This window comes from Glycine soja, chromosome 19 (assembly GCF_004193775.1).
Source record: "Glycine soja cultivar W05 chromosome 19, ASM419377v2, whole genome shotgun sequence".
Taxonomy (NCBI): domain Eukaryota; kingdom Viridiplantae; phylum Streptophyta; class Magnoliopsida; order Fabales; family Fabaceae; genus Glycine; species Glycine soja.
In genome coordinates this window covers 36,922,878-36,949,205 of record NC_041020.1, presented here as the reverse complement: position 1 = coordinate 36,949,205, position 26,328 = coordinate 36,922,878, and the positions used below count along the sequence as shown (strand labels likewise).

Genomic DNA, 26,328 nt, shown 5'->3' with positions numbered 1-26,328 from the left:
GAACTGGCGACATAGGTGTCCCACCATTGCAGATGGCGAGAAGCATGCTGAGCTGGAGGGTGTCGCCAGTGGCACAAGCGAGATACACTATGCTGGAATGCCGCTAATGCAAATGGCGTTATGCAGGGAATTATTATAATATATATTACAAACATTTACTTATTACACTGCTTTTTCACTTTCAGACGGTTGACTCACTCAAACACTTTTTATAAATATTCCTATAATATATATAAACAATTTTCCTAGATACATTATAAATAATTATAAATAAATTAAAAAAATTATAATAGTTTTCACAAATTAAAAAAAAATTATTAACAAATAATTATTAACAAAAATGATTAACGTAATAGTTTTCAACAAAAATTATTAACACAAATATATTTTATAAATAATTTTCTATATAAATTAATAATTTTCTATAAAAATTATTAATTTATATAGAAAATTATTTATATAGAAAATTATTTATATCTGTTAATTTATATAGAAAATTATTTATAAAATATATTTGTGTTAATAATTTTTGTTGAAAACTATTACGTTAATCATTTTTGTTAATAATTATTTGTTAATAATTTTTTTTAATTTGTGAAAACTATTATAATTTTTTTAATTTATTTATAATTATTTATGATGTATCTAGGAAAATTGTTTATATATATTATAGGAATACTTATAAAAAGTGTTTGAGTGAGTCAACCGTCTGAAAGTGAAAAAACAGAATAATAAGCAAATGTTTGTAATATATATTATAATAATTCACTTCATAACGCCATTTGCATTGGCGGCATTCCAGCATGGTGTATCTCGCTTGTGCCACTGGCGACACCCTCCAGCTCAGCATGCTTCTCGCCATCTGCAATGGCGGAACACCTATGTCGCCAGTTCCTCTGGCAGTATCCATGGAGGAACAAACCCCCCACGTAAAAAGTTTAAAAATAGATCCTCTTTCGTAATTAGTTTTTAAAAGTACCCCTATAGTAAATTTGTCTGAATAATGTCTCTCGTGTTTAACCTCCAATAACTGAAAAACATCTTTAGAACTATGGGAACTTCCGCCGGCCGTTTAAGTAGCCTCATGGGTCATTCTTGAAACAGGCCTGATCTAGCTTTACAAAGTTTTTTTTTTTTTTTTTTTTAACTAATGGTGTCCTTGAGGTTCAATTTTTTTACTTTAAAAATAACGTGTCTTATAAACGGTGCTGTTAGGGGGGGAAATTATATTTTTATGAACATTTTTAAATTAGTATTATTTTATTTTTAAAGATTCAACTTTATATTTTGATTGGATTCGTTTATTGATTGGATTAGTAATTTTCTGAGTATATAATCCATCCAAGTAAAATGAATTACCAGATTAACAAATCCTTTGCCACTTCACTCAATATTGAATCTACAAATAAATGATAATTTATCAGTGGGAACATAACAATTTTTTTAAATAATTTTAAGCGTCAAATTAACATTATTAAACTATGAAAGATCCCATAACCCATAACGTAAACAGAGGGTGCTACCAGTTGAGAAGAAATAATATTACTAAAAGTTGTTGGTATAAATGGCTTGACATTTGATTTTTTAATCAAGGTTTGAAGTTGGATCTCTAGTTTATATATGAAGTTGCAACCGAAATTATTATTTTATTAAAAAATAACTTATCCAATAAAAGATGATTAATTTGGTGCGAAATAAAAAGTTCCATATAACTTTGGCTTAAAAAAAAATTGAAGAGTATTCAAAACCAACAAACCACTTAGGTGACCAGCACCCATAAGCAAATATCTTACTGTTGGGATAAGCTTTGCTTTGTTTTACTAGCATTGACTCTTTGCCCAAAAGAACCATTGTTTTGTTGGTTTGTTGTATTTGTAGGCCAGTTCTTTAGTGTAATTGCTGATTATTAAACTTCTTTTGCCACAACGGTTTAAAGATCTTCATACTTAAGAATGAAAATGAATCAGATCGGCTATCAATAACCTTTGGCCTAATATATCTATTATAAAGGTGAGACTTAAATTTTTTTTTCGAACTAAAAGAAATCCGGTTAGACCTGTCACCTGTTATATATATATATATATATATTCTTCTTTGTATTTAACTTGTCTTGATTCTTATTTCATTTTAGTATTTGACATTAAGACTAAATTATTGAATGAAACTTATGATATTTTACTTAACTTGCTTATTTTATTTACAATATTTCATTAAATACTTAAAGTGTTTTTCTTATAATTCTTACTTACGTCGTTGTGATTAGTGAATTTTAATTTCATATTAGAGTGTTCTAATTAATTTTAACTTGTTTTTTTTCACACACAAAATTAAAATGGAAGTATGTATCTTTCTTTATATTAAATTTAAAAAATACTATATGAATTCTCAAAGTTTCATTGTATAATCATTAAATTCCCTTTATATATAATATTTATTGTAAAATAAGTTTTTTAATAGACTCGTAGGTCAAGTCATACTTTTAAATAATTCAGACCAAATATAAAAAAAATCGATGACAAATAAATATGTCATGTTAAGCTATATATCTTTAATTCATGACAACACTAAACTAGACTTGATCAAGTCTGATCTAACCTGTATCTACCCCTAGTCACATGTGAGAGATCATCCTAAGATTCCAACAAGGATTATTTGAGACTATGAGCAATCAAAATCACGGTCCCAATCATTTTTGTAACATGCTCTATAAAAACATATTTTTTTAGAGTTTTATGATCATATAATAAAGATGTAAAATTATTTTACACAAATCACTATTAAGATGTATTTGGTTTGGAGAATAGAAATACAGATGAGAATAAGAGATTTTAAAAAAAATTTAAAGTAAAATATAAAGGATGTAAATCTTATAAAAAATATAATTTTTTTCCTCAAATATTATTTTTCTCTTAAAAAATAAACACACCCATTAGTATAACTTTTAAAATAATTATTATAAAAATTAATAAGTTTATTATGTATAATATAATTTTTTGTCATTTTTTTAGGATTTCATATTGCATATAATTTTCTTACTTTTTTTAATGTTAAAAACAACTTCTCTTATAAAGATACAAGATATAATCTTTTTAAATAATTAATAAAAATCGGTGTAATGTATAAGGTCTATTAATGTATTTTTTTTTAAAAATAATTAAGAGGTTGATGTAAGAATAGAAAAATAAAAAATGTCCTGTATAATATGAGAACATAATAGAAATGTCAGTATAATTTATTCAATAAATTAAGAAATGTTAAGAATTTTTTTTATATAAAAAAACAACAACAAAACCACGACTTCTACAATGCGTCATTTTAATCGATTAAAAAATGTAATTGTAATATACCTCTTTTTCTCACCTCTTACACCGTTACCGACAGAAGATTATTTATACATTCTAAAAATAATTTTTAAAACTTCATTTAATATCTTTTAAAAAACATAAATGTAATAATTTAACTGTTAAGTTTTATAAATTTTTATTATATATTTAGTATTTTAAATAAATCAAATGTTCTCAAGTATATAGTTATATTACAAAGTTATATTATACATTAAAATAAAATTAATCAATAAGTTTAAGTTGAATAAAATTTTACAAACATGGCATATTAAGGGAAAATTTTTCATTTTTAATTACATTATTCTTTTATACATGAGTTTTAAGGAATTTAACAATACGTTCTTGATAATAAAAAAAATAGAGCATTTTTTGGTATTAAAAATTGAAACATGTTGCTACTCAATGAAAAGCTTTAATTAAATAATGTTTAGATTAATGAAATTTAGTGTTTATGAAAATAAAAGAAATATTATTAAATAAAGGAGGATAAATAAATATTTTGATTCTTGAAAGTATCATACGATCACAAATTGATTCTTGAAAAAAAAAATCAAATTTAGTTTTCAAATATGAAAAAATATAATAAATTAATTTTATCATTAAATTTGTGAAGTTATTATATTATTAAATTATAATATTTAAAAATGAATTTGATAATAAATTATTTTGTAAATTATTATTGTTCTTTACATTAATTAGACCGTGGTAATTTTTTTCGCTTTTTTATTGATAGTTAATGTTAATTATTAGTTTTTAAAATGTTAGCGAACAATTTAAATTTATGATCTCTTTCTATTTTCTTTTCTGCTCAACCATCAAATCAACACTCTTTTGAGTTTACTTTGGAATCTTATTGAGGCTAGATAACTCTGACTGCATGAACAAGTATGATCAAGGCACTTAGGAAATTTTCTTTCAAAACCCTGAGTTAGTGTTCTATATTGACCATTAGTTGCCCCATTGTACCTTAAATTTTTCTTTGGTACCTTCATTAATTTAATTTACTAGTGCTTCTTTGTACCTTATGGAAAACGCTTTGACAACTTTGAAACAAGTTTTAGGTACTTTGTGAGTTTTGAAATTGTAAATTTTGGCAACATTGAAAGTTGAAACAAGTTCGGGTGATATGATAAGATGGGCCAAATGAGGCCCAAAAGAAACAAAATTAAATAATTTAAGGATTTTATTGGTTAGATTGTTAGAGTTAAATATGTAATTTATAAATTATAATTTTATTTTACTTGTGTTTAAATAATATGATATTTAGACTTTGGTAGTTATTATCCATTGATTGACATTTCTTAAAACTATATAAATGTACTCATCTTTACCTACTATAATCAATGAATGAAATATTTGAGTTTTATCTTATTTTCCTTAGTTTTTTTAGCTTTAGTAGTACAGTAGAAACTTTGTAAATTAATACTCGGTAAATTAATAAACTCTCTAAAATAATAAATTTGTTCGGTCTCAACTTGGACCAATGTAAAAAATTGAAAAATTCGATAAAATAACAAGATAATAATTTTTCGTGAGATCCCTTTATAATTTTCGGTCCCAAGAAAATCATAAATTAATAATTCATAGAAACTGAAAAAAATATATTACACTCTATTGAAATATGATTCAATAGTTGTCTGTTTTCCTTTAAAGTTCAAGTCTATTTGGAACTCATCTCTAACTTTTCTTATTGTATCCAATATCTCAGGTGTTGTATTTTGTATTGTATCATAAAGTTGTGAAGAGTGTTCGACGTCATAAGTGCTTCCATTCGCGTAACAGACTCCAAAGACACCGTATCATCTTCGCCGTCATCCTCTTCATTGTTCTCAATGATAGTACCCACAATATCTTCTAAACTCTGAACCTTCGAACATGCTTCATTTTCACCTGGGTAGTTCATTAGAATGCCGATATCCATCTTATTACGATAGCCACATTGATTGATCATAGTCTCGAGGTCTTGAGTTTCTTCATCAAAAGTGGATTCATCCAAATTTCTTGCAACGTCACTAGATAAACGAATTTTACAGTGTCGAAAGCAATTCGCTATTGTTTCTTTTCGAACATCTATCGTCCAAGCTGAGATTGCCAAATTGATAGCATCAAGAACATTTATCTTCCCTGGATCAGATTGTCCCACATCATAACCTTCCAATATTTTGCGGTAAAACCTTCTACGGTAATGCATCTTGAAAGCTCTTATTATCCCAACATCGCAAGGTTGAATCTTTGATGTCATGTTGGGTGGCAAGAAGAATAACTCAACGTTTCTTAGCCCTTCAATATTTCTTGGATGTGCTAGACAATTATCCACCACAAGTAGAACTCTTCTACCATGCATCATTTGATCAAATGAACGAACATATTCATCAAAAAGCACACTAGTCATCCATGCTTTTTTGTTAGCTCGATACTGACAATCCAAGCTATTCATGTTGACATTCTTGAAGCAACGAGGCTTTGCATATTTCCCAATAATCCATAGAGGGATTTTTTTAGAGCCATCTTCATTGCAACAAATAACTACCGTCAGTCTTTCTTTATCTTGTTTTCTTCCTTCAAGTTGTTTTGTTGCCAGTGAATGATCAGCTTGTAGCCTATAAAACAACTCAGTTTCATCCATATTGAAAACATCTTTCATAGGAGACTGATCAATTTTCTCCCGAATCGATACCAATTTCTGCTCCATGTCTTGTACATCAATAGACCCACTCTCGCCAAAACGATGAAATGACTTTATGCCATGTCGGTGCTTGAATTTCCCAAGCCATCCTGTAGAGAAGTTAAAATCTGAATCATCATGAGGGTACACGAGTTTCATTGTATCTCTTGCCTTCTGCAAAATTAATTCTCCTGTGATATTCACACGTTCTTGATGCTGGAGAAACCACTCATAAACAACCTTCTCCATGTCAGGATATTTTGCTGGTTTGTGTCTTTTGATCTCTGCTCTTTCCTTTTCTATTTCAGCAGAGAGATAGTCATCTGACCGCTTAAGTGTGTTTGATATTGTTCCTTGACTAACTATCAACTCAAATTTTCCCTCAAGCCATCTCTGCAAGTCTTTTTGTGTGCTTGCATGATTATCTCTTTTGTACTCACACAACTCCTTACGTATTTGATCTGACATAGTTGATTTTGCAACACCTTTTAGATGAGAAGCCATCTTGTGAGATATGGTTTGAATATTCCAACACATTCATGTAATTTATATATGTCAAACTTGCTTAAGAATATATTGAACACATTTGTTCCTCTTGTTTATATTTACTGTACTTCAAAAGTCATTATTGATTTCCAATGCATATGAACACAACAATTACTAATTTACGTTGAGTTCCAAGGTTCATTGCAATATAATTCTAAGAGGCATAGACTAATTCGTCTTTTTGTTTAGTATGTACAATATAATTACTTAAAAACTCTTTAAATTAATAATTATTAATATATCGATAAATTAATAACTCTCTAAATTAGTAAATTTCTTCGGTCCCGACATTATTAATTTATAGAGTTTTAACTGTAATCCTTTAGGTTAATTTCCAGAAAATAGAAATTTTTTTCTATCATGATATGTGTTTTTGTGAAAATTTCAAAGAAAAATAAAAAAAAAAGAGAAAAAAGAAAAATTAAAAGTAGTAATGAAACAAAAAGACAAAGCTCTAGAGATTGAGATTGATTAGAATGTGGAAATTAAGGAAACATGCATGAATGAAGAAACATGAAGTGTACCCCGTTGATATAAACTGTGTTGCTAAATTTTACTTTATTTAGGAATTGAGATTGATTAGAATGTTAAAGTCCTTTGCATGTCCTTTCCTTCTATCCCCCACCATGTTTCACCCTTGGTCTCATTAAATCCTTGAAAAGACCCTGTGACTCGTGTGTTTTCATAATGTATTTCTGGAGATGAAGTTCCCTATCAAGCCTATGGTATAGGATGCTTTAATTATAAATTGAGAAGTGTTGACTGAAATTTTCCTTGTCCTGAAACACTTCGAGTGTGGTTATGTGAGTGAACTACTTTGTGTAAGCATTGATTATGGGAAGGTTAAGTTCTTGTCGGATTTGTTTGGAACAACACATATGCTTGACTATTATTCCAAAAATAATATTTTTATTTTATTTTATTTCGAAAAATTGATAAAATAAGTGATTTTTTTAAAATAAGATTAATTACATACATGCTTAGAAGAAAGTTAAAAGAGCTAAACATTTGCGGAAATCATAATTTAAATTAAACTTATTCAATAAAATCCGAACATCATGGTATATTATCAAGTTTCTTTCCACTTATTCATTGTTTGATTTACCCATTTTTCAAAGCATAGATAACTTTTTCTTGTCGCTCCAAAGTTCAAAGTGTTAAACGTTGTTACATACGGATCCTTAAAATTAAAAAAAATAAAATAAATTCCTAAAACTGCCAATTATTTCACTAAATAAAATTGTCATTTTTATTTCTAAGTATATGTCAATATTAACACTTAAGTTACACTTTGTATGTAACGGCTAATGTGATTGATTGACTGTTCTAAGATTTTTTTTTGGTTTTAAATTTCTTAATTTCAAGAATTAAGGTCACAGTGCTGATATTTTTAAGGACGAAATATAAGTGATATATCCATTTTCCAATTGTCCTTTATGAGCATTGTTTTGCTCGTTAGTAAGACAATTTATTACATCCCAAGAATATTCTATTTTCCTCGACAAGAAGATATAATCTATTTCTTTTAGCGTTTTGTTGCCATTCACCATAACTCACAAGGCCATACAGCAATACGTCAAAACAAGAACGTACTACTAATGAAATCAAAACAGCTACATATAGCTTAGTAGTTAGTATCACTCTCACAACAATGAAATGGATTTTGCAGTTTCCAGTTAATAGAGAGCGACTGTGTTGGTGATAGAGAGAGAACCTTTTATATCATATCAACCAATAATACAAACTCAAAAAAGTTTTAGGAAAGACAATAGATAATCTATTAAGACAATGTGACTTTTCAACATGCCATGGAGATTGAGAAAACATATTATATAGTTTGCTAAATTGCCTGTTGCACGCATTATAATTATAAGTTGTTAAAAATTGAGTCATCAACGTAAACATTTGAAAAACACATGAAAAATTATGTAATGATCTTAACCATTCAAAGAAAATGAGGGGAAAAACATTATTTTGTAGGATAATATACTGCTCAAAGTGTCTATTCATGCCTGTACAAAACAGTACGTCAAAAGAAATATACTGAAGTTAATATTGCCTTACGATATTGATCTTTATGTATTATAATTAATTTTGCAGAATGTCAAAATTGATCTCTTAACACACCTTTAGGGGTGAATATTTATTCACCTACCCAAATTTTAAAATTAATTCCAATTAGCTAGCGAGGATATGATTACAAATAGCAACAAGGAATCAGATTCTAGGCTGCTCAGCCATCACATTAAAAGGCAAAAACCAACCGGTAACCTAAGAAGAAAGCAACACTACAGTAATTAATGGTTAAAACTTAAATGATGCCACCTTTTTTTTTTTTTATAATGGGCAAATGCTAACTATTAATATGGTTAATTTTTATCACCAAAAATTTAAACTTTTAGACTAATCTTATATCTCCTTAAATGATGTCGCCTTACCCAAGTAAATGAATATGCGGCCAATCCCCTACCTTGATCACTCAGATTTAATCTATAAAATTTACATTTCTTGTTGATCAGCCCAGAATGTTTTCCAAAACGACCAAACCTAATAACGAAGTAACAGATAAAATAATATCTGATAGCTCATTACCTGTCATAAACAATCGGTTTTTAAAACGTCACTTTCTCATAAATCATAATACATAATTACATAGACAACAAGGAGAGAAAATAAAATAAAAAAGCATCTTAGCAGCATTAGAATTTTATACTGATTCTTGTGGCAACAAGCATCCATATAATACTATAACCAAACGTCACGATTCCTAATTAACGCCAAAAGTCCTCATTAAACAACAAATTGGCCTTTACAACGATAGTGACATGCAGAAAGAAAACAGATATTGGTTATCATCATTTTAACCTACACAACTGTGCTTTACTTAGGTTTTCAGTAGAGACGCCGAATAGAACAAGTCACCATTGTTTTTTACAGCACCACTTGGCGCTTTGTTAATAAACTAAGCCGGCCCCTCACACATACACACACACCCTTTCCAAGTTTCTCTCATATTACCCCTTTCCTTAAAATTTAAAAGCACACAGCCATTCAGCCACATATCCTTTCATGGCTTTCCCTTTCTCTTCAAAACCCTAAACTCAGAATTGAGAAACAAGACTGTTTTACACACACCAAAAACACTCCCCCTCTTCTCCTTTTTATTTTCTTTCTCTATTCCTGGGTTCCGAGTTTCTGGCTTCCAATTCTGCAGCCTCAGCACGTTTGAGAAGTTTCATTCTGTTGTATCCTAATGAAGTTGCATGAGATAGTTTCAAAACACGTCTCGAAAAGCAATTGTTTGTGATCTCCAGTGTCATTTCCAACGGTACATAGTAATAACTCAACTATAGCATGGACAGGCTGATAAAAGTAGACCCAACAAACACGGTCCCTATAAGAATCGAGCCAGGCCAAAAATGCCACGGCCAAATAACCCTACGCAACGTGATGTACACCATGCCCGTGGCTTTCAGGCTTCAATCGTTGATCAAAACGCGTTACACGTTGAAGCCACAATCTGGTATCATATCTCCCTTATCCACAGTAACCATAGAAATCCTCTACAATCTTCCACTGGGCTCCACCCTCCCACACTCTTTTCCACACTCCGAAGACTCTTTCCTCCTCCACAGCGTCGTTGTTCCCGGTGCCACCGTGAAAGAACCCTCCTCCATGTTCGAATCTGTACCCTCTGATTGGTTCACCGCGAAGAAGAAACAAGTGTTCATCGACAGCGGCATCAAGATCATCTTCGTGGGCTCGTTGATCCTTGCCCAGTTAGTCCACAACGGGTCCATCGATGAAATCAGAGAAGTGCTGGAACACAGTGAACACACGTGGAAAGCCGTTGACTCCGTTGACCAAAACGGAGACACGCTCCTCCACGTGGCGATCTCCAAAAGCAGACCCGACATAGTGCAGCTCCTCCTGGAGTTCAACGCCGACGTGGAATCAAAAAACCGCTCCGGCGAGACTCCGCTGGAATCAGCGTGTGCCTCCGGAGAAGAACTAATCGTTGAGCTTCTCTTAGCTCACAAGGCAAACACAGAGAGAACGGAATCTTCATCTTTAGGAGCGATTCATTTATCAGCAAGAGAAGGACGCAGGGAGGTTTTACGGTTACTGTTGCTGAAAGGGGCTAGCGTTGACTCGTTGACTAAAGACGGTTACACCGCGTTGCACCTTGCGGTCAGAGAAGGTTCAAGAGACTGCGCGAGGCTGTTACTAGCGAACAACGCGAGAACTGATATTAGAGATTCACGAGACGGAGACACGTGTCTGCACGTGGCGGCAGGGGTGGGAGACGAGAGCATGGTGAAGCTGTTGTTGAACAAGGGTGCTAACAAGGACGTGAGGAACTTTAACGGTAAGACTGCGTATGATGTTGCGGCGGAGAAGGGGCACGCGCGCGTGTTCGACGCGCTGCGGCTGGGGGATGGGTTGTGCGTGGCGGCGAGGAAGGGGGAGGTGAGGAGCATCCAGAGGCTGATAGAGGGGGGAGCGGTGGTGGACGGGAGGGACCAGCACGGGTGGACGGCGTTGCACAGGGCGTGTTTTAAGGGGCGCGTGGAGGCGGTGAGGGCGTTGCTGGAGAGAGGGATTGATGTGGAGGCGAGGGATGAGGATGGGTATACGGCGCTGCATTGCGCGGTGGAGGCGGGGCATGCTGACGTGGCGGAGGTGCTGGTGAAGAGGGGTGTGGATGTGGAGGCCAGGACGAATAAGGGTGTGACGGCTTTGCAGATCGCGGAGGCGTTGGGGTATGGTGGGATTGCGAGGCTGCTTGGTGCTGCTGCGGGACACGTGGCGGAAGGAGAACAACAATCTGTGCTTGGGGAGATGAAGAAGGAAAAGAAAAACAAGCTTGGAAGAAGAAGAAGGGAGAGGGAGATTCGGGGGAGCTTTGACCGGTCAATGCCTTTGCCTGTCCTCTAGCTAGGTGCTCAAATTTGCTCTGGTTTGGTGGGGGATAATTTGTAGATTTTATCAAACATGTTACTTTTGCTTAATTTTCAGTTTTCACTACTTGTTATTATTATTGTAATAATCTTCTACTGAGTATATGAACATTATTATTCAATGCGATCTATGGGGGTAAATATGACAGTGGTGACACGAGATCTTGTAGCTCGTAAGAAATAAGAATAATGGAACTCTTTTCGTGTCAAACAATGTGGAATCCAAGAAAACTTTGGACTAACTGGGAGCGGATTGAAGAATGTGTCCAACAATGTAGTAACACATAAATTGAAGAATCTATATCTTCCATAGAGTGCTGAAGAATGATTTTGGTAGCAGATTCCCTCACTTTGGATTGTTTTTATACGGTGGATCACTTTTATCACGTATCTCACCCCCTTGCCATTACTGCATCCAATACAACATTAAGGCATTTGGGATTTCAATTCAACTTATTCAACTCGGAAAACACAACATTGTCACCTTCATCCGCCTTTATCCAAGTCCAAACGAAGAACCAAACTTTATGGAAAATCTCCTCTGTATCAAAATGTTTATGTTGAAAAAGAATAGCATTCCTTTGATGCCATATAAACCAAATTAACCAGCGCACACCACCAGATAGGCCACCAAGGCTTACTTTTCCTTCCAAGCGAAATCAAACGAATGTTGCCTAAGAGCTTCCTTCACTGACATGGGCAAAACAGTACATAGACCAAACAAATTGTAACATTTCATCCATATACTGTATATCTTGCGGCATGATAAGAACAAGTGGCCTTGAGACTCCTCGCATACACGAGAAAAAGTAAATAGTACATGTTTTGATTGATGGTGATAAAATTCATTTTGAATGAAATTGATGTTAGAGAATTGATTATGGTCAAAATTAATTATAAGATAACATGATTTTTGTTTGAATAACAAATATCAAAAAGTTGATTTTTTAAGAAAATATTGTTTAGATACTTTAAGTATGTAATTACTAAAATGGGTTTTAGTTATTTGTTTTTATGTTGTGTATTCTTATTTATTATTTATTATTATATTGATATGTTGATTATTAATTTAAAATAAATAGGTAGGTTTATAACCGTTTTTTATGATAAAATTAATAATTAAAATACTAGTTTGTGAAATAAAATGCATCTCCTAAAGATTATTATTGATATTGATATATAGGTTATTATTATTATTATTATTATTATTTTAAAAACTAGGTTTTTAAAAATTACAATGAAATTAATAATGTTGGATTATGAAAACTACTATAGATTATGAGAAGTAATTTGTGATATATTAAAACATACTAAAACTAATTTCTATAAAAGTATTTTTACTACAGTTTTTTTTAAAAAAAAAGTGAGATAGTAGTTTTATCCTTACGAGCTTCCCTCCCACAACTTTTTGAGTTTTGATTTTGAAATCTGAAGCTCGTTATTCATACTTTTTCTATTACATGTGTGAGTGCATTTATGTTCTACTTCTCCTTTCCATGAGACGCACGCAGTGGAGAATGGGTAGGTGGAAGAGGAATAAAATTGGAAACCATAAAAAATATCCACTGAAAATAGATTTTATTGGATCCATAATCTATTCGGAGTAGCGTCAAATGAGACACGCGTATTTTAAGCAAAATCATGTAAACTGAATTACCTAAACATCTCGTTCAACAACATAACCCACGTTTGACCGAGATGAACGCATGTTCGGTGGATGGTAACGCGGAACCAAACATACACATAATGTATCATTAGTTGTTGTTTGGATGTTTCTCCTTTTAAGGTTGGTTTTTGTTGGTAGCCTATCATATAACATCCTCCAAACCCAAAAAGTAACCTTTCCGGGAATTTTGATGCTCCACGGTAATTTAAATGTATCCTCCAATTGGCTTCTACCCCGCAGGTTGAACAAAGCCAAATAAGTTGATCGTACTGTGAAGTTGTTTGAAGGATCCATATTCCAAATCGAAAAATCCTTGCCATAGCCTTTAGTATTTATATTTTCCAGCAATTTGTAAAATTCCTCAACATCGTTCCTTTCCCACTCAAACCATTCCCTTCTCCAACTAAATTCTCACTCCTACACACCATCTACCAATCTACCCATATTATTTATGGTTTCACCCTTTTGCTCCGAATTTAGGTAGATTCTAGCAAAAATATTTTCCAAACATTCCCCTCCACCCCACCTATCATCCCAAAATCTAATTGATGACCCGTCATCAATAGACCACTCAACTAAGTTATCAAACCATGTTTCTTGCTCATCACCACAAATAATCTTTAAATCTCTCCACCAAATAGAATTACTCATTTTTTCCACTCCATCCACAAGTCCCTTGAACCCATTGTATTTTGCTTCTAAAATCCGCACCCAAAGAGCCCCACTTTGATGGAAGATGTTCCATCTCCATTTGGCCAAAGGTGCAACATTGAAGAAGCCTAGGTCTTTAATCCCCAACTCTCTGTGGTCTTTTGGCTTACAAATATTATCCCAACTTACCTAAGAAATCTTCTCTCTCCCATCCTCACGCCCTCACAAGAATAACTTTTGAAAGTTAGTTAATTTCAAAATCACTCCTTTTGGAATTTTAAAGAATGAGAGGAAAAAGATAGGAAGAGAGGTATGTATCAAAATGATACATGCTTGTGCTTCCACGAGTTGAGTTTTTGGAAAATTTTGCAATGATGGGATCCCATGTCTCTTTCTTTCCAAAACTGGCACCAATTGGCATGCCCAAGTAAATGAATGGGAAGAATATAATTCTACAATTCAATACCCTTGCAAATCTCTCAATGTTTCCTTCTTCCACAACCCCAAACCTCCATATCTACTTTTGAAGAAATTAACCTTTAAGTCGAATGCTAATTCAAAGTATCTCAATATGCTTTTGACCACCATCACATTATTTAGGTTCATATCTCCAAACCGTGTATTGCAAGAGATTCACTTCAACATCACTAGCACCCACCTTATACCCCAAGAACATGTTCCTTAAAGTTGTCTCCCTCATCAAGCCACTCAATCCCTCCACAACAATAAGGAATAAAAACGGTGTCAATGGGTCCCCTTGTCTAAGCCATCTTTCCAACATAAATTCCTTAGTTGGGCTTCCATTTACAAGGATAGAAACCGAACTAGAAATCAAGCAACCATGAATCCACTTGATCCATTGTGCATCAAAGCCTAATTGACCCATCACATATAACAAAAAATCCCAACACACTAAATCATACACTTTTTCAAAGTCTACTTTGAAGGTCGTGCAATTTCTATTCTTCCTCCTAGCCTTATCCATCACTTCGTTAGCAATAAGCACACTATGCAAAATATTTCTCCCACTCAAGAAAGCACTTTGTCGTTGATCAATGACTTTGTGCAAAGCCTTTTGTAATCTTGAGGCCAAGAGTTTTGTTATCACTTTATACATGCACCTTACCAAAGAAATTGGTCTAAAATCACCTAGACCTTGTGGATCATTACATTTAGAGGTAACGGTGATGAAAGAAGCCTTAGCACCTTTATTTAAGATGTCAAACCTATGGAAGTTGTCCATGAAAGTCATAATATCCCCTTTCATCACATGCCAAAACTCTTTTAAGAACTTGAAATCCATACCATTGGGTCCCAATGCTTTTGAACTTCCATAAGCTCAAATAGCCTCCTTAACCTCTATTTCCTCAAATTTTGCAATCAATATAGTATTATCCACCATGGGTATGTTATCAAAGGATTCTTCATCAAGGCAGGGCCTCTCCCAATGATCATCACAAAATTTATTTTTGAAAAATTTTCACACTTCCTCCTTGACCTCAATAGGCTCTTCGACCCAAGATTCGTTGACATTAAGGCCTCTTAACCATTTTGATCTTGTCTTTTGTCTAAGTAATGATTTGTTGTACATTACTAGCCTCCAAAATTCCTCTTGCAAGCACTTCTTAGAATCCTTTCCCTCCTCGATTAATCCCCCAACCTCTTCCTTTAAATCCAAAGCATTTAATCTTTGTTCCACCATGGCTATGTTTCTTTGAATATTGCCAAAGTGTTCACAATTCAACCTCTTCAGCGCACCTTTCTTTGTTCCCTTCTTTCACAATCTCCATAATCAACCACTCCTTCCCCTTGTCTTTCACGCACCCTTCTCATACAATTGAAATCACCCATAATACACCAAATGGTCCCTCTATTAGCAGCCTTAATTTCTTTTAAAGTCTCCCACAACCTTCTCTTTGACACCATATCACAAGGAGAATATATGTTAGCAAAAGTTACCAAATGTCTGCCTAGTTTCCATATACCCTCTAAAACTATATAGTCATCTCCCTAGATCGAATTAGTTAAATAAAAAAATTCCTTACTCCAAAGGCATGTTCCACTTGTTGAACGGTTGTCAAGTGCACCAATTCATCCCAAGTAGTAAAGTTAAAACGAAAGTCTGAGTGTCGAATTCACATGGACTTTCTTTGTACATAGGTAGATGAATATTTAATTAAGAAAAGGATTTGGAAAAGGTTGTAGAAAAATAGTAAATTAAATTGCTAAAGAATTAAATTAAAAGAAACAAGGAAATAAATTAAACATGAATTTAAATTAATTAATTAAAAACAAAAAAAGATGAGAAAAGTCAATATTATTATAAAAGTTAAATTCAGAAAATGAGAATGTTAAGAACTTAGTCTACCAGAGCTACTCTTGATGTAACATTAATGATTTTTCTCTATTTATAATTATTCCAATGTATACTTGCATCTACTAATATACTCTAACCAAGATCCCTTAAGTGAAAAGGCTTAATTTATTTATGTTTTCTCCCAAATCCCTTTGCAAAGAGAAAATAGTTGAATTTCATTAAGAGTAGAGATGTATAACAGACTAAACAAAATCAGGTTATTCCTAGTGATGACTTTATTTGAATATTCTTTCCCAGTTCTATTAGAAAATAATGTTTTCCAATGCTACCCCTAAAACTTACCATGCAAATGGATGATCAAGCCATAAGCAATAATGTTAAGCACAAGAAAGAATAATGGAAAAGTAATATTATTAAATAGATAGGAAGAAAAATTATATCAAAAGTAGTTGACTGCCAAGTTCCCAACAAAAGAAGTTTAGTCTCTCATTATCATAGGAAGTTTTCCAATTACAAGAGGGGAATATTTAGTAAAGGGGGAATAGATAAGAAAGGGATGGAGGGAAGGAATAGCTCCTAACAATTGTTTCTCCTTCTTTTAGCCTTTCCCTTCTATAAGGAATTGTATTCTCTTGAATTTTCTGTGTGTTTTTTCCTTCTTCTCTCTCCTTCTTTTATATGTGGAGATCAACTTAGTTTTCATGCAACCTTTGCACTGAGGGCACTTGTCGCGCTTAGTGGGTATGTCGGTAATCCTCGCGCTAAGCGCGACTCTTTCTTGAATTAGCTTTCTTTCCTCAATTAGCTATGCTTTATTCAATTATCCTGCTGGCGCTAAGCGTGTTGTTCGTTCCCACTAAGCCTGAGCCTCACGTTGAGTGCATGGGACGCGCTAATCGTGTTCTTCAAATTTCCAATTTGCTCTTTTAAGCTTTACTTTACTCACTAAACATCACAAATTCATCAACTTTTAATATTTTCTGCACAAAAACTTAAATAATGTTAAAATAACAATTATTTTCACAAAAAGGAAGAAATAGGAGAGGAAAATTACCAATCCCTATATAATTTAATCCCAAAATATACCTATAAATAGCAGTTATTGTTGGATCAAATGGTCTCGAAATAATTAAGAAGGGGGAATTGAATTAATTATTAATGAACCTTTACTAATTAAAAATCTATCATTCTTAATGTTACTAGATTCAATTAGGCTTTTACTATAATGTTAAGAAAGTAAAGAACAGAAATAAGAACTTAACCAAAAGTAAAAGCGATAATTAAAGTGCACAGCGGAAATTAAAGAGTGTAGGGAAGAAGAAGACAAACACGAGAGTTTTATACTGGTTCGGCAACAACCCGTGCCTACATCCAGTCCCCAAGCGACCTGCGGTCCTTGAGATTTCTTTTCAACCTTGTATAAACCTTTACAAGCAAAGATCCACAAGGGATGTACCCTTCCTTATTATCTTTGAACAACCAAGTGGATGTACCCTCCACTTAAACTGATCCACAAGAGATGTACCCTCTCTTGTTCTCAGTTACAACAACCCAAGTAGATGTATCCTCTACTTGTACCACAAAGGATGTACCCTCCAATGTGTTAAGACAAAGTTCTCAGGCGGTTAGTCCTTTGAAACTTTGTGAAGGGGAAACAAAAGATATCTCAGGCGGTTAGTCCTTTGAAATCTTTTGTTTAAGGGAAAGGGAAGAATCAAAAGAATTCTCAGATTGTGTCGTTTTGAATTCTTTGAAAAGGCAGAAGAGAGACACAGAAGAATTCAGGCGGTTAGTCCTTCGTTCTTTTGGAAAAGAGAGAAGAGAGACACAAAAAGAATTCAAGCGGTTAGTCCTTGGCGAATTCTTTTTGGCAAAGGGAGAAGAGAATGAAAAGATATATCACACTTTTGTTTTTTGTGAAAGAACAAGGTTTAGAAACCAGAAAACTCAAAAAGATTTTGGCAAAAGAAGAAGAAGTTCAAAAAGATGTTCAAAGAGATTCAAAGGTTGTAAAAGAATATATGAAAAGTTATTGAAATGCAAGTCAAGGTCTTGCTTTTATAGACTCTTCATGTCTGATCAAGAAAAACCATTGGAAGAGTTATAACCTTGAGAAAAACCTGAAAACAATTGGAAGAGTTACATCTCTTGATTTTTATTCAAAATTTGTCACTGGTAATCGATTACCAAAATCATGTAATCGATTACACAAAGCATTTTATGAAAAAATGTGACTCTTCACAATTGAATTTGAATTTCAACGTTCAGATACACTGGTAATCGATTACCAATATATTGTAATCAATTACACCATTTAAAAATCAATTGGAACGTTGCAAATTCAGTTAAAAGCTTTTGAAATCAAACTTTGCCACTGGTAATCGATTACAAGAAACTGGTAATCGATTATCAGAGAGTAAAAACTCTGGTAACATAGAAAATTTTGAGAAAAACTCTTTTGAAAAACAAAATTGTGCTATGTTTGTTTTTTGAAAAATGTTTTCAATACTTCCCTTGTGAAGTCTTCTTGATTTCTTCTCTTGAATCTTAAATTCATCTTTTCTTGAATCTTGAAATCTAACTTCTCTTGAATCTTGAATCTTCTTGATTTCTTTTCATGAAACTTGAAATTAATCTTGATCTTGAACTTGTTGATTCAATCTTGAAATCATTCTCTTGAGCTTTTTGTCATCATCTTTGTCATCATTAAAACTACTTGAATCAACTTGATTCATCATCATGAAGCTTACTTCTACAGTTATCACCACTCTACCTCACGATCTCCCTATATTGTTTGGCACAAATATTTGGTCACCCTTTTCTTTTTTTGTGTCTTGTAAACATACTACCTGAACTTCCTCCTTTACTATGATATTTTTAATGAGCTTTCATTTAGTGCCACCCCCTAAGCCCCTCACATTAAAGTATATAACTATTATTATATAACCCCATCATTTCCTTCCTCAAATCTCCTTGCTATCTCATGTGTTTTTTTCTCATCTCTAACCTCCATGTGCTCCAATTTTCCAATAATGATCCCTTTATTACTCCTTGCATTCATTCCCATTCTAACACCATTATTCCATATGATCCTAGTTGTTGCCTTGGCATCTCGAAGTCTGACCATGCTTCTATAGAGTAGTGTTTGCATATCGCAATTGTTGTTAATGGGCATAGGTGTTAATGGTTTCGTAGGATTTGCATTACTATCGAAGTGTCTTCTACAACTTCTTCATCCTACAATTCTATGGGATCCTCCGTCATAATAGCTTGTGTGACAAGTTCCATTATCATGTTTTCTTTGTGCTCCTTAGTGTTAGAAACCCCATCTTCATTTGACCTTGTGCTTTCTTTACTCAGCCCATCTACTTTTTCATTTTGTCCTTCCATAGGCCCACTTTTGTGACGTAAGTTGATATTTGCACCCCCTCATTTATTTGACAACCATGGTTTGTGTTAATATCCCCCCTACTAGACCCAACTTATTCAAACTCCGAAAGCATATAGGTTTAGGCTCCACTATCATAGTCCAATAGCCCACACATGTCCCATATATTCACGTTTTTTCCTCCAGTCCTGTTGACTCCTTTGTAGAAATTCTCATCCCTTTTTCTCACATCCTACTCCTCAGTTTTATCAAAGAGGCCTGTCATTTCTTAATGACTTACCAAATCCATGTCACCTTTGAAGTCTTTATTTGGTGCATCCATGCTTTGATTGTCATTTTAGTGCTCTAAACTGAACCCCAGATATGCCTTATGCCCCTCCGTTCTTCAAAAATCTTCTTTTGGTTGTCCCAATGGTTGTTTGCTGACAACCCTATGGTAGCTCTCCTCGAAAGAGAAGCTTAGGGTGGGTTCCCTATTGACTATTGTTCCTTGGACTGTATCTTCTTCTTCCCAATGGATATTTCCTCTTACCTCCTCCCATCGTTCCCCATTGTCGCGTTCGCAACCAAACTCTGTCATTGCCTCTTTGATGTCATCATCGCCATGAGATAAATGTATGTTCATCCCTATATCGCTAGCTATGGAGTTGTCTTCCATGTTTGAGGATTGATGCTTTCATCCTATACATTTGCACTTCTTCTACCAAGAGAACGTCTCCTTACCGACCCACATTAGATAGATTATTCCATCCACCCTGATTATCTTATTTTGAATGATTGGTTGTGGGGTTGAACTTTTGACTAAGATCCTTGTGAAAGTTAAGTTCGTCATAAGTTTTGTTTCCTCTGCAATTGTAATGATGGACGCTGAAGTATTAATGATCATCGATGAGTATTCTTGGGTCCAAGTAGTAAGGGGTAATGTTAAGCATCTTAAACATGTTAGTCAGTTGTTTGAAACTATGGTGGGATTCCATTTTTGCAGGGATTAAAAAAGGGACCATAAGCCTTCACCTTTTAACTTATCACTTTCCTTCAACGTGTTATCGTTAATCCCTTCTATCAATAGAAGGTCATCTCCTAGGTATTTTAGCCTTATCTCCCCTAGACTGTCAATAAAACACTCTCCCTAGATTTTGTTAACCAAAATAACATCCTTTAAAGTACCAACCTAGCACTTCTGAAGCCATTCCAAGTTGTTTGGCTTAGCAATAATGTCAACACCCTTCAAATCATCCCTAGGTTTAGTTTTATCTTCCCCTGCTTTTGCTTTCCATGCCAAAGTGGGTTTTGTGCTCCTTCCCTATGCTACCTCTGAATATGGTCTATTTCCCCTTTCAACGTATAAGGCCTTCCTTTTGTCCTCCCCATCCTTATTCTTTCCCACCGTACGTAACTCATTTGCATCATTTAATTACTTAATTGTTTTTATAAGTGAAAGAATTATGTCATTGTGTGTCTTTTAAATTATGATTGGACTTCATGAACAATGTCTCCCATCAAAATGTTATCTTATGTTATAATTTTTAGAAATTTGAAGAAGGTTAAAACATATGTAAAGGATATTTATTTCCTTTATGATTGTCTTTACAAATGTCCTCCACTACCTCGAGGGCTTAAAGGCTTCGACGACTAACAATTGTTTTAGATGAATAAGCATTGGGGTTATGATGCAATTAGAAATATGCATATAAGGATAGTGTATTTTTTTATTGAACAATGGAAATGTGAAAAAGATTAGAAGGAGTGCATGTTTACAAGGATAATTTTTTGGGAAAAAGAAAAGGGAAAGTGAAAAATAGCATCTACGTTAGATTTTTGGGTTGTTAAAGAAGAATTTGGATCATGGGCTTCTATGCAATGGTTTAGGGGGGTGTATTCAATTAGGATTTTAAAAGATTTTAAATGATGTTTACAAAAAAAAAAGTCTTGTGATATTTGATCAATACTTTTAAATGATAGAAATAAGTCTTCTGGTATTTTTAGGATTTTATTTCACATTAGATTCAACTTATAAGCCAACTATAACCTAATTATGATGTAGCAACTAAATTATCATCTAGGTCATCTTCCAATGGAATAAAGGATGGATTTCATGTAATTATTTAACTAAGAACTATGTTTTTGTATTTTTGTTTTCTGATTGTCATGAAATAAATAACATAAAAAATTGCAATAAAAATTAAATGATAATAAAATAATTAAGCAGATAAAAATATTAGACTTGGATGGTGACGTCGATCTTGATGAATGAATGTCTAGATTTGGACTTGGAATTCGCTCGATTCACTGTAACTTCACAATTCTTTTCTCATCTCTCTTGCTCATCCCCAATTCACTAATGTATTTTACCCCAGCTCCCGCATGGTTGCAGATTCTAAACTACTTGCCTAATATCCAACCCCTTTAACATACCAACATAAGCAATCAACATTAATGATCGAGAATTAATGAGGCTTAACCAATATTATTCTATCCCTAGAGATAATATCAATTAAGTACTTGATTCATGTTCGGGTTTCCACAAAGCTCATCAAAGCATAAGTCAATTCTTGAATTCATATATAAGATGGTCAATCAAATAAAAGCTTTAAGTATGGAAACAAATAAGGAACTCAAGATGAAGTATTGAGATGATAGAATTAAAGCGAAACAAGGTTCATCATTTCCTCTCCTAGGTAGAAGGAATTACACTCATAAAAATAATACAATGGAACCTAGAGTGTCTAATGGAATAACGGAGACATCTAGTAGGTGGAAGTCTAAAATATTATTCTAAGAATTGGTTGGGACTTCTACCATTGTTACAATGAATGTTTAGCCTCCTATTTATAGAATTGTAACTAGGTTTAATTAAGGAGATAATCGCAAGAAATTACAAATAAATAATATCTCTAATTAATTCAAGTAATTATCTTCTTCTTCAGCTGATTTATCCCTGAAAAATATCTTGCTCTTGATTTTCCTAGTTTTTATCTTCAATTTTCACAATATCTCCTTCTAGAACTTTCTATTGATATTGGGCCTCAATAACTATAGTGCTTAAACAGGAGATTGCTCGCTTAAGCGAGCCAACTTGAATTTTGACTTTTGTTCTCTGTTTGCTGACGCTTGAGCGAGCTTCTGGGCGCTTGAGTGAGCTCCTACCAGAATGACTTGTTTTTATTGAAAAACTATAAAAAAAAATCATTAAAAATAACTAAAACATAAAATTCTACCTAAGAAAAAGTAAAAATTGAATTTAAAACTAATTTGATACAAAACAAGACCTAAAGTTAAGTAAAATGCCAAATAAACATGACAAAATACATACGAAAATTCGATAAATTTGATGTTTATTTGGTATTCAATAAAGATTATAAGGATTTTTTAAGGAATTCATTATAATTCATTGGTATTCAATTAACATTTTTTTTAAAAATTATAAAAAGTCTTGTATTCAAAAGTATACAAAATTTATTGGATTTCGTTTTAGAATGGATTTTGATAGAATTTGAGACTTTTTAGTAGAAAATACCCATCAGACAATCTCACTAAAACTCTTGAGATTCTCTGAGACTTTTTTCCTTTCTTTCTTTCCCTAAACCAAAAGTTAACATAACACTCCATTGACCAATATGAGAGCACGAGATTCCATCACAAAAGCACCAGCAACATAGCCCTCTCCCTTCCTTTATCATGTGGATGGATTTTGATGGTTGTTTTTTCTTCTTTTGTTGGCATGTTATGCCATTACAGTAGATTATGTTTATTGTTGTTTAGTCTGTAGTGTGGTGGCAACAATGTATGCTTGTTGTTGCTTGCTTGTTTTTCATGGTACTTTTTGTACCTTACTCATTAAAATTTATTTGCATACCCAAAAAAAAGGGCTAGATGCTTTTGTGATCCATAATGGTACAATGTAGTTTTTTTTCCGATAAAAAAAGAGATTAGGATTCTATAAATGTACTTATGATTGTTGTAAAGACATTGTTCTATAAATTATGGCATGGAGAAACACTATATAGGAGAAGGATATGGAGTTATAATCAATTTGCTATTAAATGATGGATAAATAGTCATTTTCACCCTTGAATGTGTAGAGCGCTGGCAAATTCATCTTTGGAAGATGGAAATTCAAATTGTAGTCCCCGAAAGTGAAAAAGTGTGATAAATTCATCCATCCGTTAACTTCTGTCCATTATCATTAATGAAAGAGCTTATGTGGCACATTCAGGGATGAATTTGTCAGTGCTTTATACATTCAGCGACGAAAATGACTATTTACCCAAAATATAATTTAATCTTCATCTTTCCCTCTTTTTTAATTGTTGCAAGTATAACATTACGCTAAGCACTTAAAAAAATAGGAAAACAAAAATGAGTTAAAACAAACATAATAATAAACATAATATTGATTAATAAGCATAATCTGTCTGTTACTCTGAAATTTCTATTGTGACAACATTAGGTAGTGACAAGATCAAGTTGTGTCTCATTTTTTTTTGTAAGGATTAACTTAATGACGGTGTATTTTTGTTTGAGTCTCATATTTTGGGTAAGGTACTCTTACATTAGAAATTTCAAAGTAATAGATAAATTATGCTTATTAATCAATATTATGCTTATTATTATGTTTGTTTTAACTGATGCTTACTTTCCTGTTTTTTAATTGTTTATTATAATGTTATGCTTGCAATGATTAAAAAGGGGGAAAGATGGAGATTAAATTATATTTTGGGTAAATAACCATTTTCGCTCATGAATGTGTAGAGCAATAACAAATTCGTCCTTGAATATGTTATGTAGGCTCTTTCATTAATACTAACGGATGAAACTTTTAACGGATAGATAGATTTATCGTACTTTTTTCACTTTCAGAGACTAAAGTTTGATTTTTCATCTTTCTGAGACGAATTTGTCAGCGTTCTACACATTCAGGGACGAAAATGAATATTTATCTTTAAATGATAAAAAAAAATTATGTCGGTTTTAATTTTTTCTAGAAAATCACAAAATTCTTTAAAATCCTATAAATCCATAAATTTTTTTTTAAATCTTATAAATTCATACGTTATAAATTCATTAAAATGTAAATTACAAAATTTTAATTATAAAAGTCTTTTAAAAAAATTAAAAGTTATTACATTCTTACAAAATCTTTTAAAATCATAATCTAATACATCCCCGTAGTTTCCATTTTCTTTATCATGCTTGAGAACTGATTTACGATTAATTAAAATAAAAATAATTACTGTTTTCTTTAAAAAATAATTATAAAATATTTAGATAAATTTAAGTGTTCACAAATAAGTTCCTTAAGTATATTGACGAGACTTTAAGTCCAAAGAGGATATGTACTCCCTTCACATTAATAATCTCTTTATCTTAAAATAGATTAATTTCTGTTTATCGACCCATAATGCATACTAACAGAAATCCACATCCCTCTCAACCTTTGGGATGGTCAAGTAGTTCATCCGTATAATAACTTGATATTTTTCATATTAAAACAATCAAATCTCTGAGCGTGTTGGGATGGGTAATTTCAAATTTTCACGAAATTTGAAATGCAAAGCTATTGAATTGACGCATTTCAATTTCTATCATTTATAAAAATTTCTTGTTGAGGAGAATTTAGTCAGGACAATTTTGAGTATTATCATGCTAATCGTGACAAAATTTGAAGCTTAAATTTGAAGTTCAAAAGAGAAACCTAGACAAGCATCACTATAGGGAAAAATCCAAATCTTGGCTCAAAATAAAATAAGTTAGAATATATAAGCGAGTAATAATTTTCAGTTATTGAGTTAACTTTTTGAGATGAAATTAAATCTAAACTTATTAGGTTCTAAAAAAATCTAAGATAATATCTTAAATTAATTTTAAAAGTCATCTAACATTGTTATTGATACACCAAGTCCAAAGAGCTTAGATTAGATTTGAAAGTTGAGATATAATGGTGTCCATTTTTCCACATGGCACATGCAATGCCTTTTAACAACCTGAAACGGTGCCCTTCTGTCACTTCCTTTTTTGCTCACTACCACCGATGCCATTGTAAGCTAACTCAATCGGAATATTTCCACCACACCCAACATGCATGCTTACTAAACCAAACCTCTTAATCATCGACTTTATTCTATGCATGAAATCGTACACAAGAAAATACGGCACCATATAGGTGCATTACAAGGCTCTTCATTCACACGTGACGTGAACGACGTTTTAACCTACTGCAATTGCTATTAATTTTCAATGTGGGTCTTGTATAAAAAAAATGTTCCAATATGGGAGCAACATACTTTTCACCTTCCTAATGGTCTAAAAACTGCACTCAAACTACTGCAATTTCTAATGACAAGAGTTGCAATTTATCTATGTATGAAAGTGAGGAGATATTAACAAAGGATTTTCAAATATCACCTTCTAAAGATGGAGCTTCAAATCCACTGTTATTAGTTCAAAAATCATAGTAATTTTTATACCAAAAGAAGAATTCTCAATAGAAATATCCAATTTTATAATTCATTTGTTTAACATTCAAACAAGCATTTTAAATTCTTTTAACAAATATACTACATTAAAAAAAATCAAATACATTGGAAGTATTAGTTAAAGAAACACTAAATTCTTTTAGGAATTGTACATCATCATGAGTTTGCTTTACTTTAATCTACCTTGCGCCTAACATGCTCAATGGTAGGCCTTTGTTTTAATTAACTAAAAGGAAAAATATATAATACCTATTTTTGAGTAAGGGTATGTTGATTCTCTTCTCACTTTTTGGTTATAGAATAATTTTACACTA

General features: G+C 32.6%; 1 protein-coding gene and 1 pseudogene across 1 annotated transcript; one reads left to right on the top strand and one right to left on the bottom strand.

The window, feature by feature from the left end:
* Nucleotides 1-4,948: 4,948 nt before the first annotated feature.
* On the bottom strand, nt 4,949-6,519 carry LOC114399522 (annotated as a pseudogene).
* A 2,922-nt stretch (nt 6,520-9,441) lies between these two features.
* Nucleotides 9,442-11,643, top strand: LOC114399521 (putative ankyrin repeat protein RF_0381). Its single transcript, XM_028361719.1, has one exon. It carries the CDS (start codon nt 9,910-9,912, stop codon nt 11,491-11,493), a length of 1,584 nt encoding a protein of 527 aa, XP_028217520.1. The 5' UTR covers nt 9,442-9,909; the 3' UTR covers nt 11,494-11,643.
* Nucleotides 11,644-26,328: the final 14,685 nt, after the last annotated feature.